The 16,419-nt window shown below is 43.2% G+C and overlaps 1 protein-coding gene across 3 annotated transcripts in view; it reads left to right on the forward strand.

Moving 5' to 3' along the window:
• top2a (DNA topoisomerase II alpha) overlaps positions 1-15,618 on the forward strand; it is an 81,926-nt gene extending 66,308 nt beyond the window's left edge. Inside the window, exons 31-36 of one of the 3 annotated variants that reach the window (XM_038778601.1) lie at positions 1,327-1,456; positions 1,554-1,636; positions 3,151-3,342; positions 3,974-4,185; positions 9,577-9,578; positions 15,080-15,618. In XM_038778601.1, the coding sequence (XP_038634529.1) occupies positions 1,327-1,456; positions 1,554-1,636; positions 3,151-3,342; positions 3,974-4,185; positions 9,577-9,578; positions 15,080-15,146 (686 nt within the window). In that variant the 3' untranslated portion in view covers positions 15,147-15,618. Of the gene's footprint in view, positions 1-1,326; positions 1,457-1,553; positions 1,637-3,150; positions 3,343-3,973; positions 4,190-9,576; positions 9,579-15,079 lie in introns of all 3 variants that reach the window. The other 2 variants (XM_038778602.1, XM_038778600.1) reach the window with 2 other exon arrangements.
• Positions 15,619-16,419: the final 801 nt, after the last annotated feature.

Here is a 16,419-nt window from a genome sequence, read left to right on the forward strand (position 1 = left end):
AGGAGCGGGGAATACTGCCCTGAGTCTTCAAAAGAGTTGAAATGATAAAAAGATCACGTGCTTGCGAGTCCTTCCTATGCTGAAAGGTTTGCTGTATATTTCCAGCATTTTGTTTTCAGATTTGTTATTAGTTGCTTTCTTTTTGTTTATATCAACTTGTAATAGCTAAAAGCATTACCTTATTTCAAAGCTATTTCATCCTTCAGTTGTCACACACAAATCAATTGTTGGTAAATTAAGATAATTGTTCCCAACCAGTACTATCAAATGATATACAGTAGAAAAATTTACTTGGCAGAAGGCTGTTCATTTTCAAAAACATAAGTGTGCAGTTTAACATTTCAGTCAACTTGCACGCCCTTTAGGGCAGCACGGTGGCCTAGTGGTTAGCACAACCGCCTCACGGCGCTGAGGTCCCAGGTTCGATCCCGGCTCTGGGTCACTGTCCATGTGGAGTTTGCACATTCTCCCCGTGTCTGCGTGGGTTTCGCCCCCAGAACCCAAAAATGTGCAGAGTAGGTGGATTGGCCACGCTAAATTGCCCCTTAATTGGAAAAAATAATTGGGTAATCTAAATTTTTTTTAAAACTTGCACGCCCTTTAATTTATGTGTCTGCAATTTAATTTTAGTAACCAAATCATATTTTTATAGACAAATTCAAGAAAGCTGTTACTAACACTAACTAGTTGAAATGAAAAAATGAAAATCACTTATTGTCACAAGTAGGCTTCAAATGAAGTTACTGTGAAAAGCCCCTAGTCGCCACATTCCGGCGCCTGTTCGGGGAGGCTGGTACGGGAATTGAACCATGCTGCTGGCCTGCCTTGGTCTGCTTTCAAAGCCAGCGATTTAACCCCGTGCTAAACCAGCCCCTAGTTGGCATCTTTCACTCTCTGATTCTTTCAATATTATCTTTTGGAGATTTCAAATACAAGATTATAACTTACGTTTGCTGACATTTTAAGAAAAAAGATGAAACCCATATATAATAGCTATTACTGGACACTGAATCCTGTTCTTACTACCTCAGTTTTTCCTTTCTATAATCTTTAAGTTTCTGATTCCCAAACTTGATGGCACCAAAACGTTGGCATTTTATGCAGGATTTTAGTTCTACAATTGGATTTTCCAAGTCACAATACACTAAATTAGAACTTCAAACCAGAAATCGTCTTTGCATACTAACATTTTTGACCATGTGTTTGTCCTCCCGGGGCTCATTTGTGGTGTTTTTTCGAGTGCTGCTCGCAATTTATTTAATATTTCCTAAGTGGAAAGGTACAAAATTTTCTTTCTTAAGTTTTCGCTTTCCCCATTTACCATAGCTTCGAAGGCCAAATATACACTTGGGTCATCTGATGAGGAGGATGATAATGATGAGAAAATGATGAGTGATCAGGAAAGTGATGCTGAATTTCATATTTCTGACAGCGAAGCTGAGTTCTCGGCTCCAAAGTAAGTGTGAAAATTAGATTTAAGATCATTGATGAATTTGTTCCAATTGGAATGAGAAATCTTACATTTCCTTATAATAAATAATGTGTTTTTACAGGAAAGCTCAATCAAAAACTTCCAAAAAATCTGTTCCTCGTGAAAGTACAATTCTGCAATCATCACAGACATCGTCCAAGACATGTAAGTGAATCTCCATTTCCAATGATAATAACTTTAAGGAACTGTCATTTTTATAAAGATTTGAAGCACTGCTAATGGTTCAGTCATTTTTTTAAATAATTATTTTTTAAAATAAATTTAGATTACCCAATTATTTTTTCCAATTAAGGGCCAATTTAGCATGGCCAATCCACCTACTCTGCACATTTTTGGGTTGTGGGGGTGAAACCTACGCAGACACGGGAGAATATGCAAACTCCACACAAACAGTGACCCAGAGCCAGGATCGAACCTGGGACCTCAGCGCTGTGAGGCAGCTGTGCTAACCACTAGGCCACCGTGCTGCCCTAAATCATGAAAATGAATGAACTGTACAAACTAGCGAGTCCCGGGTTTGATATCTAAACTGCTGTGCATTTCAGCCAGCTGATTGAAGATGGAAAAATTCTCTTTCTGTCCTTGGAAACAGTCATCTGTTAATTTTAAAGTGGGTACATGAGCTCTGGTGTTTCTTTATGGTATGTTTATCGGGTTAGGGGGGGTGGATGGTGGGCTGGACATGGGTAGAGTGCTTATCTTGAAGTGTCTGCAGACTTCATTGGCCGAATGGCCTTCTGCACTGTAGGGTTTCTATGGGGAGAACAATGCGGCACATGACCAAGTCTGATCAAAACTGGTAGAACCAAATCCTAACCAGATAATACTTTCATGAATCAGATGGGATAGAACAAAATGTTGTATCTATAAAGTATATACCAATAAAAGAAAGTTCAAATATTTAAATGGGGTTATTTTCACAATTGCATTGTGAATGTGGGAGCAGCCACGTATCATAGTATGATTGTGCATTCTTAATACAATAGTTGATACTATACCAATGATGACCACATTTTCTTCCTGGACTGGTTATAAATGTTCAGATTTGACCGAATGTGGATATTTAGCCCCAGCATTCCTTGTGTGGACAATAATTGGTGAGGAGATGGTACTAACTGACCAATGTTGCCTGATTTGCTCCTGCATGCCACCTACTGGTTTGTTGTAGAGCAATCGGGTTTTGTTTGCAGGGAGATCAGCAAAAGGATTTTTAAAAGCTGACTTGTAATCAAGTCACATTTTCTGCTTATTATGAATTGGATTTAGTATGAACGAGGGTCCAAAGGGTCAAGATGAAAAGCTTTGAGTAAAACTTTTAACCCACAATAATGCTTGAGATTGAATTGCGTTTTGGCATGAAATGTCTAAAAAGCTGTACATGTGCCTTGCTAAATATGACTGCCCAGATCAAACACATTTAATTAGATATTTCAAGAATTCGTTGTATTTTTGTAATTCTGAAAAACAGCACTGAAATTGCTTTGCTGATTGTGTATAGCATATATTTTTTCAAGGTGATCTTTTTCTTCTATTGAGGAAAATATTGGTGCAACCTGTTTAGAAAGTGCACTTAATATGCAAATAGTGTTTTTCAGGATTTTGACCGTGCTATTAGATTTTTTTAAAGTAACTGTAAAATCTGTTTTTGTTTATGACAGCCACGGAGGACATTCAAAAGAATATTCCTGAAGTAGCTGATGATTCTTTATCAGCTTCTGATTCAGTTAACGAACCTGAAGCTTCCTCAACCAATTCTACCACTTCTAAACCAGGAGCCAAACCTGCTGGAGAGAAAGCAGCACCAAAAAAACGTGCTCTTGGCAAGAAACAAACCTGTGCTTCTAAGAAAGGCAAGTAACTCTGTTCTGATAAAGATCTGGTATGAATTGCAATCTGACAGTACTCCATTTCTGGTAAGAAATTACTGCTCCAAATTGGAAAGGGTATCAGAAATTGTTCCAATTATATTTATTTCTTTGGATTTAAGTTTAATTTGAATTTAGCTGTGGCTAATGCTCAGCAATAATAGTTATCAATGTGTTATAACTTTGAGGCCAATCTGCCGTTGCTATTGAAAGCATATAATTGCTGGATGAATTTGATAGTTATAACTGAGTTTTAAAGATTTATATCATATTGTCAAACATTGTTCATAAAAAGAGTTATAGCAAAGCTCATTTCCTAATTTACAACAGTGGCCACACTTCAGAAGTAATCATTTTGAGATGTTTGGTGGTCTTGATAGGTGTTACTAGGAGAATCCTGAGAAGCTTTCCTTTTGACAAGTCATGAGGACTGCCTACTTGAGAAGCTTTGTGGAAAATCGAGATTTGGTTGTTCTCGCAGTCAGGGAAAAGGGATATTTATTGTATTAATTTGTGTTCTAAGGTGAATTATATCTGCTGCAAAGCTATTGAACAGTTAATAAATAGTGGCTTTGAAAAGCTCAATGTTGGGTCTAACCTAAAATATTATTTCCAGATGAAAGCCAGCCTTCCATTTTTGACGTTCTCACCAAACAAAAGCCTGCTCCCAAGTCTTCCAAGACCGCTACGAAAAACAAAACATCATCTGATGAAGGCAATGTTTCAAAGAAAGCTGCTCCAGCTAAAAAACCTAAAAGGAAAAAGGACAGTGATTCTGATTCGGAATCTGATTTTGGATCAAAGCCTGCAAAAGCAACTGCGAGCAAAGTGAGTGTTTTCTCATTTCAAATTCTGGGTCAGCCTTTCACTTTTCAGAGCCCAAAATTGCCAAACGTATTTCTTTAAAGTTAGTAATAAGACCTTCAGAGTCCAACTTCACTTTTTGTAGATTAAGTCAATAGTTATAGCTAGTACGTACTCCCCATAATCTATGAATTTAGTGATTGTGAGAAATCAGCATAAAACAAAATAACCATGTCACGATTGAGAGGGTTGCAGAGAATTATAAAGTGACGACATTGAAATTTCCCTTATTCTAACAGCATAAATAGGAGCAGTGGTGGCTATATGACCCCTGCTCTCATTCATTGGGATCAAGACAGATCTCACATTTGGACAAGGGGCCAGGAGTCGGCAACTCTTCAACTCAAACCACTCCACAATTCAATAAAATCAAGCTGATGCAATAGTAACCCCAAATCTGCAGCCGGTCTACTCCTGATAACCTATCACCTCCTTACTTACCAATAACCTATCTATCACTGCCTTAAAAATATTAAGATTCTGCTTTTTCAGGAGAGTTCCTAAGACTCAAACCTCTGAGTGGAAATATTTTGCCTCATTTCTGTTTTAAGTGGGCAATCTCTTATTTTTAAACAGTGACCCCTAGTTCTAGATTCTCTGACATTGGAAACATCCCCTCCACATCCACCTAGTCAAGACCCCTCAGGGTCTTTTATGTTTCAATTGAGTTGCCTCTTGCTTTTCTAAACTTCAGTGGGAAAAAAAGTCTAACCTGTTCAACCTTTCCTTCTGAGATAACCCCCTCATTCCAAATATTAGTCTGGTAAATCTCTGAACTTCAAGGCATTTACATCCTTCCATAAATAAGGTGACCAATATTGTACACAATATTCCATAATAATCTTTATTGTCACAAGTAAGCTTACATTAACACTGCAATGAAGTTACTGTCAAAAGCCCCTAGTCGCCACATTCTGTTCGGGTACACAGAGGGAGAATTCAGAATGTTCAAATTACCTAATAGCATGTCTTTCGGGACTTGTGGAGGAAACCCACGCAGACACCGGGAGAAGGTGCAGACTCCACACTGATATTGAACCTGGAACCCTGGAGTATCCAGATCCCTCTGCACCTCCAAGCTCTGCAATCTCTCGCCATTTAGATAAAAATGCCTTTATTATTCCTGCCAAAATGAACATTTTCCCATATTCTACTCCATTTGCAAACTCTTTTGCCCACTCACTTAACCTATAGCCTATCTATATCTTTTTGTAGCCTCCTTATGTTCTCTTCACAGCTTACTTTCCTACATATATTTGTTAAATCAGCAAATTTGGCAACCGTGCCTTCAGTCACTTCTTCCAAATCATTTGGTTTTTTAAAAAATTTGTTTTTATTCAAAATTTTACAAACCACTACAGAAAGAAAACAACAAAAAACATAATAATTATAAAGAAAAGCGAATTAGTAACTTAAAGCAAGGTGAGGTATCTGCCCTTTACAAGTAAAATCTATCCACCACCCCACCCCCGCCCCTCTGGTTTGCTGCTGCTGCTGACCTCCACGTAACGTTCCGCGAGAAAGTCAAGGAACGGTTGCCACCGCCTGGAGAACCTCTGCAAGGACCCTCTTATGGTAAACAATATGCTTTCCAAACTTAGAAACCCGGCTATGTCACCGACCCAAGTCTCCACACTTGGGGGTTTCGCGTCCTTCCACATTAACAAGAACCGTCTCCGGGCTACCAAGGAGGCAAAGGCCAAGACTCGAGCCTCTTTCCTGCACTCCTGGATTTTCTGACACTCCAAATATTGCTATCCCCCAGCTCGGCTTTACCCGAGTGTCCAAGACCTTGGACGTAGAGGCAAAGCCTCCAAAATTCTGTAAGTGCCGGGCATGCCCAAAACATATAGACATGGTTTGCTGGTTCCCTGAACACCTCACACACCTGTCCTCCACCCCAAAGAACTTGCTCATTCTCGCCACTGTCATATGTGCCCGGTGCACCACCTTAAACTGAACTAGGCTAAGCCTGGCACAAGATGAAGAGGAATTGACCCTGCCCAGGGTGTCTGCCCAAGGCCCTCATCCAGCTCCTCTTCCCACTTGTTCTTCCATCGAGGCCTCCTGCAGCTCCTGGTATATGTCCGACACCTTTCCGTCCCCTACCCACAGGTCAGAGACCACCCTGTCCTGTATCCTCCGGGCCGGTAGCAGCGGAAATTCCCCCACCTGCTTCCTCGCGAAAGCCTGGACCTGCAGGTACCTAAAGGTATTCCCTGGGGGCAACCCAAATTTATCTTCCAGTGCCCTCAGGCTAGCAAAAGTCCCCCCCCCCCCAACTGCATCCTGGTCTTTGCATCCAGCCCCGAGTGGAAAACCTGCCCCACCCATCCCTTCCTCAGCCTGGTTTGATCCGCGACCTTCAGAGGCGTTTCTTGTAGCATGGCTATGTCTGCCTTTAACCCCCTTAAGTGCAAAAACACACAGGCCCTCTTGACCGGCCCATTCAGGTCCCTCACAGTCCACGTGATCAGCCTGGTTGGGGGGTTAATTACCCTGCCAACTAGCCATCTCCTTTTTTCGGCCAGCCATGTGCCCGTGCCTCCCGCACACACCAGCCCCCCAGCCGGAGACTCCCCATCCCGACTCTCCCTTTTACTCTGAAAATTGATTCCCCTCCAGTCAGCAAAGCAGCATACCAGCCCCTCCCCAGTCCTGATAAATACGGATCTCGCAGTTCTCCCACCTGCTACATACGCACCAGCATCCGACTCCTCCACGCCTTCAGGGAGACCCAGAATCCGCAGGTTCTGCCTGCTTGACCTGTTTTCAAGGTCTTCCAGCCTCTCCTGCCATCTTTTGTGTAGAGCCTCGTGCGCCTCCACTCTAATCGCCAGGCCCAAAATCTCATCCTCGTTATCAGAGGCCTTCTGCTGCATCTCCTTGATCGCCGTCCCCTGCATCTTCTGGGTCTCCACCAACCTTTCAATAGAAGCCTTCATAGGGACCAACATCTCCACCTTTAACTCAGCGAAGCAGCTTATGAGAAACTCCTGCTGTTCCCATGACCACTGGCCCCACGCTGCCTGATCCCCGCCGACCACCATCTTGTTTTTTCGCACCAGTTCTCCTCTCTTCTCCAAAGCCGCTTTTTTGATCGCCCCACTCCTGGTCCACTCCGTACAGCGTTGGGGGACCATCACTGTTTCCTTCCCACACCGGGAATCGTCGTCCAGGTGCCGCTGGAGCTCCATAAAAGGGCCCAAAAGTCCGTTATCGGCAGGAGCTGCCGACTGTGCAATCAACCTAGGCACAGCCGCAACTGGAAGTCCTTCCAAATCATTTGTCTAGGTTCCAGCACTGATCCCTGTGGTACACCATTTGTTAACCATGCCAAGTTGAGAAGGACCACATTGATGTTTACTCTCTGCTTCCTTTTAGTCAGCCAATCTTCAATCCAGGGAGCGTGATCTTCCGGCCCTGCAGCGCCCAAAAAGCAGCAGGCCATTGCTCAACGTGGCCGGTAACTACCGAGAGACCCCGATCCTGGGATCTTCCCATGCTCGCCACGTCTCTGATCTCGAGATGTGAAGCGCATCCATTGTGGGCAGGATCACTTTTGACAAATCTGTCGATTAGAGTGAGGCAGCAGATCTCACACTAATATGCAATTCCCTGAGGCTGCAAGCACCAGGCAAAATGCGGCTAAACCCGCTCACTATGGTACATAGTTTCCATTTTGTTTGATTGCGCCCATGACATTTTAGATCTTGGCTCGATTTACCTGCCTACTCACCATATCCGTGATTTCCTTAAGAGTCCAAAAAAGGTTCTCCATGTTAAATGTACAATGGGTGATTATTCACCTACGGTAGAGAATTCCAAAGATTCCACAATTTATTGAATGTTTGTTGCATTGCCTCTGGTGAGCATTTCCCTCCAATGGTATCTAGAAAATGCAGTATCTGAAAAATGTAATAATTGAATGATGTGTTCCTATTGAACTAATGTGCTGCAGAGCAGCTTTAGAAATTACATTTAAAAAAACTTGTGTTTAGAGAATTAAAAGCAGTGAATGAATGGGTGTGTTTTAGGATAATATAGCATCAAATAATTTAATCTAGTGTAGTTCCATATACAATGATATAAGTGGAACTAAATGCAGTTAAAGACAGCTGTCTGGAGCAGGTGATTAGCATCTTTTCAACTCTGAGATTTGGTTCAAGACTAGCCTTAATGGAATTCTTTTTTTGCTGCTCGAAAAGTCTTTACTAATTTATTCAAATGTGCACTGTGATTTATTTCTCTTTCTCTCTTTCCCCCCCCCCCCCCCCCCCCCCCCCCCGTCCCCTCCTCTTCCCCCAACCCATGTTCTCGCCTGCACACCTCTGGTGGGTTCTGCTCGCAAGGTGCAATTGGTGAGGGGCTTGTCGTCATTCACGTCAGTGTGATTGGACAATCCAACTATCGGACATAAAGGCCTCATAATTATATGTAAATGCATTCAAATGGGTGTGCAGCACGGTGGTTAGCACTGCTGCCTCATGGCTCCGCGGACCCGGGTTCGATCCCGTGTGAAGTTTGCACATTCTCCCCGTGTGTGAGTGGGTCTCACCCCCACAAACGCAAAGGTGTTCAGGGTAGGTGGATTGGCCATGCTAAATTGCGCTTAATTGGAAAAAAATAATTGGGCACTCTAAATTTACTGTAAAAAATGCATTCAAACAGGGATTCAACAGAGCAAAAAATCCCACGCTCAGTTTCTGTCTGCCAGATGATTCATATAGCAGATGTGCTCTGCTGTTTATCCAGAACCTTGCTTAATGCTGCTTTGCTTACCATAAGACATAGGAGCGGAAGTAAGGCCATTCGGCCCATCGAGTCCACTCCACCATTCAATCATGGTTGATTTCAACTCCGTTTACCCGCTCTCTCCCCATAGCCCTTAATTCCTCGAGAAATCAAGAATTTATCAATTTCTGTCTTAAAGACACTCAACGTCCCGGCCTCCACCGCCCTCTGTGGCAATGAATTCCACAGACCTACCACTCTCTGGCTGAAGAAATTTCTCCTCATCTCTGTTCTAAAGTGACTCCCTTTTATTCTAAGGCTGTGCCCCCGCGTCCTAGTCTCCCCTGCTAATGGAAACAACTGCCCTACGTCCATCCTATCCAAGCCATTCATTATCTTGTAAGTTTCTATTAGATCTCCCCTCAACCTCCTAAACTCCAATGAATATAATCCCACGATCCTCAGACGTTCATCGTATGTTAGGCCTACCATTCCTGGGATCATCCGTGTGAATCTCCGCTGGACCCGCTCCAGTGCCAGTATGTCCTTCCTGAGGTGTGGGGCCCAAAATTGCTCACAGTATTCTAAATGGGGCCTAACTAGTGCTTTATAAAGCCTCAGAAGTACATCCCTGCTTTTATATTCCAAGCCTCTTGAGATAAATGACAACATTACATTTGCTTTCTTAATTACGGACTCAACCTGCAAGTTTACCTTTAGAGAATCCTGGACTAGGACTCCCAAGTCCCTTTGCACGTTAGCATTATGAATTTTGTCACCGTTTAGAAAATAGTCCATGCCTCTATTCTTTATTCCAAAGTGCAAGACCTCGCACTTGCCCACGTTGAATTTCATCAGCCACTTCTTGGACCATTCTCCTAAACTGTCTAAATCTTTCTGCAGCCTCCCCACCTCCTCAATACTACCTGCCCCTCCACCTATCTTTGTATCATCGGCAAACTTGGCCAGAATGCCCCCAGTCCCGTCATCTAGATCGTTAATATATAAAGAGAACAGCTGTGGCCCCAACACTGAACCCTGCGGGACACCACTTGTCACCGGTTGCCATTCCGAAAAAGAACCTTTTATCCCAACTCTCTGCCTTCTGTCTGACAGCCAATCGTCAATCCATGTTAGTACCTTGCCTCGAATACCATGGGCCCTTATTTTACTCAGCAGTCTCCCGTGAGGCACCTTGTCAAAGGCCTTTTGGAAGTCAAGATAGATAACATCCATTGGCTCTCCTTGGTCTAACCTATTTGTTATCTCTTCAAAGAACTCTTAACAGGTTTGTCAGGCACGACCTCCCCTTACTAAATCCATGCTGACTTGTCCTAATCCGACCCTGCACTTCCAAGAATTTAGAAATCTCATCCTTAACGATGGATTCTAGAATTTTGCCAACAACCGAGGTTAGGCTAATTGGCCTATAATTTTCCATCTTTTTTCTTGTTCCCTTCTTGAACAGGGGGGTTACAACAGCGATTTTCCAATCCTCTGGGACTTTCCCTGATTCCAGTGACTTTTGAAAGATCATAACTAACGCCTCCACTATTTCTTCAGCTATCTCCTTTAGAACTCTAGGATGTAGCCCATCTGGGCCTGGAGATTTATCAATTTTCAGACCTTTTCGTTTCTCTAGCACTTTCTCCTTTGTGATGGCAACCATATTCAACTCTGCCCCCTGACTTTCCTGAATTGTTGGGATATTACTCATGTCTTCTACTGTGAGGACTGACGCAAAGTACTTATTAAGTTCCTCGACTATTTCCTTGTCTCCCATCACTAGATTACCAGCGTCATTTTGGAGCGGCCCAATGTCTACTTTTGCCTCCCGTTTGTTTTTAATGTATTTAAAGAAACTTTTACTATCATTCCTAATGTTACTGGCTAGCCTACCTTCATATTTGATCCTCTCCTTCCTTATTTCTCTCTTTGTTATCCTCTGTTTGTTTTTGTAGCCTTCCCAATCTTCTGACTTCCCACTACTCTTTGCCACATTATAGGCTCTCTCTTTTGCCTTGATGTATTCCCTGACTTCCTTTGTCAGCCATGGCTGCCTAATCCTCCCTCTGATAACCTTTCTTTTCTTTGGGATGAACCTCTGCACTGTGTCCTCAATTACTCCCACAAACTCCTGCCATTGCTGTTCTACTGAGTGTGCTTGTTCCATACACACTCTTTAAAGCTGCCAGTTATTATCATAGAAACTAGGAGCAGGGATAAGCCATTCGGTCTTTTGAGTCTGCTACAACATTCAATATAATCATGACTGATCCTCTATCTCTGCCATATTCCTACTTTCTCCCCATACTCCTTGAGGCCATTAAAATCTAAAAATTTATCTGTTCTTTCCTGAATACATTTAGTGACTTGGGTGGCACAGTGGTTAGCACAGCTACTTCACAGAGCGTGGTTCAATTCTAGCCTTGGGTTACTGGGCCTCCCTGGACATCCTGATGGCCAGTACGCCTCGCAGGTAACCAGATCTCATGAGACGTCGAGATCTGGGCCCTGACCACAATATGTGGGACCCAGTCTTGCATAGCTAAGTGGATTTAAGAACCCACTTATAATAATAATCTTTCTTATTGTCACAAGTAGGCTTAGACCAACACTGCAATGAAGTTACTATGAAAATCCCCTAGTCGCCACACTCCGGCGCCTGTTCGGGTACACGGAGGGAGAATTCAAAATGTCCAATTCACCTAACAAACACATCTTCGGGACTTGTGGGAGGAAACCGGAGCACCCGGAGGAAACCCACGCAGACACTGGGAGAACAAGCAGACTCCACGCAGACAGTGACCCAAATGGGAATCAAACCTGAGACCCTGGCGCTGTGAAGCAACAGTGCTAACTACTGCGCTATTGTGTCACCCTAACATAACTTAACAGTGCTGATGCCAGATCTAACCAACTGCTGCATCTACCAACCTCTGCAGGGAGATCCTAGCCAGGTGCCATTGGAGGCTCCTGGATGGTCAGGGACAGTGCAGATTGGCAGTGTCGGTCAGGGCCTGAGGGGAGCCATGCTCATGAAAGGAGGGATTGGAGGGTAGGGGTGAAGGGGGCATGGAAAGCCTGAAAAGGGGGGGCCCCCTCAGCATTCCCATATCGGGGTGCGCTCACTTGGTGGGCAGAGGGGGTGACTGTCCGTTGTTGTGTGGGGGCCTTCAAGCTCACTTAGAGATCGTGCCATCCTTTCAAAGTGATGGCCTAGCTTCTGAGTAACTGGTCTGGCCAGCGAATTTGCCTCCCCAGTGAAGTGTGGGCTAGCCCGGAGGGAATCTCCCCAGCGCCAAAAAAGTAGTTGTGTGGTTAGATAGCGGTGGGGAGAGAGCTGGGGAGAAATTGCCAGCCAACCCCACCTGAAATGACAATGAAACATTTCTGTTAGATCGCCCTCTGCTTCTAGATTGCCAACCAGTGAAAACATCCACCCTGCACATAGTGTGTCCAGCCCTGTTAGAATTTTATACGCTTAAATCAGATTTCCTGTCATCACTCTAAACTCCAGTGTATACAGGCCCAGTTGAACTAATCACCCTCATAGGACAGTACCGCTAACCCCAGTTAACTTTTAATAGATTTTGGTTATGGGGAGCACAAGGGCCCACTTTCCAGGTGTTATGCAACAGAGATCTTAAAGTATTTTTAAACAAAACAATGTTTATTCTATGAATCCAGCTAACGTTTTCTAAACACACAGTAAACATCTTATCAACTAACAACACAAATACCCCCGAAGATACAGTACTCTATAGGCAACCCTTAATAACTTTCCTAACAACAGCCAGATGCCAAACACCCTTTATCTATAATTTTTCTTGAATTCCTCACAGACAACAGGTGTTACTTTGAAGTTATCAAGTAGTCTGGAGACATTCTTTAGCATGCAGAGAGAGAGACAGAAAATACACCTTTCTTTAATTGCAGCTCCCAATTGAAAACAAAACCACAAGAAGTCAGAGCCACAAAGCAGCTTCCAGCTCAAAATGAAAGTAAAAGACAGAATCACAGCCCAGCTCCACCCGCATAGTGACATCACCGCAGCCATTTGATAAAACACATTTTTTAAAATCGTAAACCAATGTAATGGCTGCTGAGGGAGAGATGGGGGGTTCAGAGAGTGTGCAACATTGCCATACTTTGATGACAGTTGAGCCGCACACTTGGCGGGGGGGGGGGGTTCGGCCAGGAGGGGTTGGGGTGGATGGGCACGGAACACCATTGCCGCAGCCAGCAAAGCAGCTGCACACGCCGCTGATTGCCCACTGTGAACTTGGGGCCAAGGGGCTGGTTTCGCTCACTGGGCTAAATCGCTAGCTTTTAAAGCAGGCCAGCAGCACGGTTCGATTCCCGTACCAGCCTCCCCGGACAGGCGCCGGAATGTGGCAGCTAGGGGCTTTTCACAGTAACTTCATTGAAACCTACTTGTAACAATAAGCGATTTTCATTTTCAAGTGTCATATAGGTATCACCCCAGACCAATCCCCTTTGTCCCCAGCTGACCCATAAGTGGGATGTGCACGCTCCAGCACAACCAGTGCCATCTTGTGGCTGGGATGTGTGTGTGTGTGGGCATTATAATGTGTATATTTGGCTGCAGCTCAGAGTGTCAATCACAGACCCGGTGAATCATGCACCATTTTTCATTTACATTGATTGTATTCCACATGGCGCCAGTTCTAGCCCCTCCCCAGTTGCTAAATCAAATCGGGTTCGGCGCCATCTTTGCTGTTGTGAAAGTCCACAAATTCTGTGACGGCGTCACCACTTACATCTCTGAACAGGAGAATCCTGCTTCCTATTTCTGAACTCAAATTCTCTTACAATTAAGGTCAACCTATTATTTGCCTTCCTTGCTTGCGGCACCTGCCTCTCCACTTTCATTGACTGGTGTGCAAGTACATCCAGATTCCTTTGTAGACCCACATTCCTCAATAAACCACCATTTATATAATACTCGTCCTATCTGTTTTTCACACCAAAGTGTATAACTTCGTTGGGGGGGGGGGGGGCAGGGCAGAGAAGACAGCTCTCAATTTGTTCTCACTCTGTTTTGTGTCTGTCAACCAATTGTTGATCCATACCAATACATTACCCTCTACCCCTTTTGTGAGGGACCTTGTCAAACGCCTTAAAGTCCAAATACACCATATCCATTGGTTCTCTGATCTCTATTCTAGTTACATACTCCAAAATCTCCAAGAAATTCGTTAAGCATGATTTAGCTTTCATAAATTCATACTGGCTTTGTTCAATCCCATTAATGCTTTCCAAATGTTCTATTGTTACATCTTTTATAATTAACTCAAACATCTTCCCTCCCCACTACTAATGTCAGGCTAACTGGCCTGTAGTTCTTCTTTTCTCCTCTTGAGTTTTCTTTCTTCTGTTCTGATATTTCGATTGACCAAGCTGACAGTAATATTTTCCTCCATACAAGGCTGTTGTTTTATCTGAGACACTTAAGCAGGTAGCCAAAGAGCGCATTGATCAAAAACTGACACAAGTACTGCTTTGTATCATAACATTTTGCTAACAAACTGTTAAAAGGGTTAAAGTTCACTTGCATGTGCTGTGTGAATAGAAGTATTGCCATCATTACCCAACAGCGATGTCTGATGCTTATGTTTACTTATAAGTAAAATTGTTCTGCAAGACATCCAACTCATCCGTGCGAGGATGGCTTGCTGTTTGTGCACTGCTCTCAGCTGATTTAGCTCATTTTAGGTAGAGCATCTGGAGGGTACTAGTATTCCTGAATTAAGGAGTAAGTTCTCACTCGTAATTGCAATTCGGCAATGCCTGCTGAAAATGTGTGAACATGAACATTGGCACGGACCCAAAGAACAGTGATGCCCTTGCCTCCTTCTACATCTACATGATGATACATTACTGATGACCGTTTGAGATATACATATATCACCACTTAGTTAATTAGTTAATTTACTGTTGACTTTGGAAAGCCATGTTGGCCACTACATTTATTTTCGTTTTTGCTTCTTTACTTGTGATCATTTGAACTTTAGTTCTGGCTTCCCTCATCATTTAATAAAACACAACCAGAGTCCTCAAATAGTTATATTGTTTTTTCTTTACCATGATTATCCTTCAGAAAAGCAAGATGGTGGACGATGAGAGTTTCCATGTCGATGAAGACTCCAATTCAAGTATTGATCTAGAGAGAGCACCTAGAATGGCCAGCCGTGCAAAAAAACCTGTTCGGTATTTGGAGGACTCTGATGAAGATTTGTTATAAATTTTTTGATATTGACCCAGTTAATATGTTCACTGCCTGTGTTACTGGAGACTTCCTGGGGGGGGTAGTGGGTGAAAATCCATCCAGATTCCTGCTCTTAACCTGTGGGGGGGAAAGTGCAGGTGTTATGGACTGGGTTATAGGCACAATTGAATAGCCTTTTGAGTGCCAATTTTCTAACCTGTATGAAGAATTATCTAATAGGCTGCAAATGAATTCATTTGGAAAGATGCAGGCTAATTTTAAACTTGATTTTTGTCTGTCTGTTGTAAATATTTGCTGGCAACATAATCTTATACTCTTAACTGAATCTTATACTCTCACTTACCTGTTCACTCGCACTTCACTTTTTTTAACTTTTTCAAATTTCTGAAATAAAACTTTTGTAAACGGTACAAGTATTGTGAGCCTTCTTTCAGTCAAATTTGTGCTTTTGGGTAAAACATAATCTCATTCATAGTTGCTTTATTTAACTTAATATTATTGCACAAAAATTACTTATTTGAAAAATAATCAATTTATTAATTAATTTTCACATTAGTTCAATGCCCACAAATAAGTATGATCAATGCATAACTTGAATTCGACACTACGATCAGCATCAAGTACCATGGTCTGGTACTCATTCCCTCACGCATGGAAGATCAACGGGTGGTCTGATTGAGGTGTTTATGATGATTAGATAAGATAGTTTGGATTGGATTGGATTTGTTTATTGTCACGTGTACCGAGGTACAGTGAAAAGTATTTTTCTGTGAGCAACTCAACAGATTATTAAGTTCATGGGAAGAAAAGGGAATAAAAGAAAAAAGAATGGGGCAACACAAGGGTATACAATGTAACTACATATGCACCGGCATCGGATGAAGCATACAGGGTGTAATGTTAATGAGGTCAGTCCATAAGAGGGTCATTTAGGAGTCTGGTAACAGCAGGGAAGAAGCTGTTTTTGAGTCTGTTCGTGCGTGTTCTCAGACTTCTGTATCTCCTGCCCAATGGAAGAAGTTGGAAGAGTGAGTAAGCCGGGTGGGATGGGTCTTTGATTATGCTGCCTGCTTTCCCCAAGCAGCGGGAGGTGTAGATGGAGTCAATGGATGGGAGACAGGTTCCTGTGATGGACTGGGTGGTGTTCACGACCCTCCGAAGTTTCTTGCGGTCCTGGGCCGAGCAGTTGCCATACCAGGCTGTGCTGCAGC

Source organism: Scyliorhinus canicula, chromosome 19, assembly GCF_902713615.1.
Source record: "Scyliorhinus canicula chromosome 19, sScyCan1.1, whole genome shotgun sequence".
Taxonomy (NCBI): Eukaryota; Metazoa; Chordata; class Chondrichthyes; order Carcharhiniformes; family Scyliorhinidae; genus Scyliorhinus; species Scyliorhinus canicula.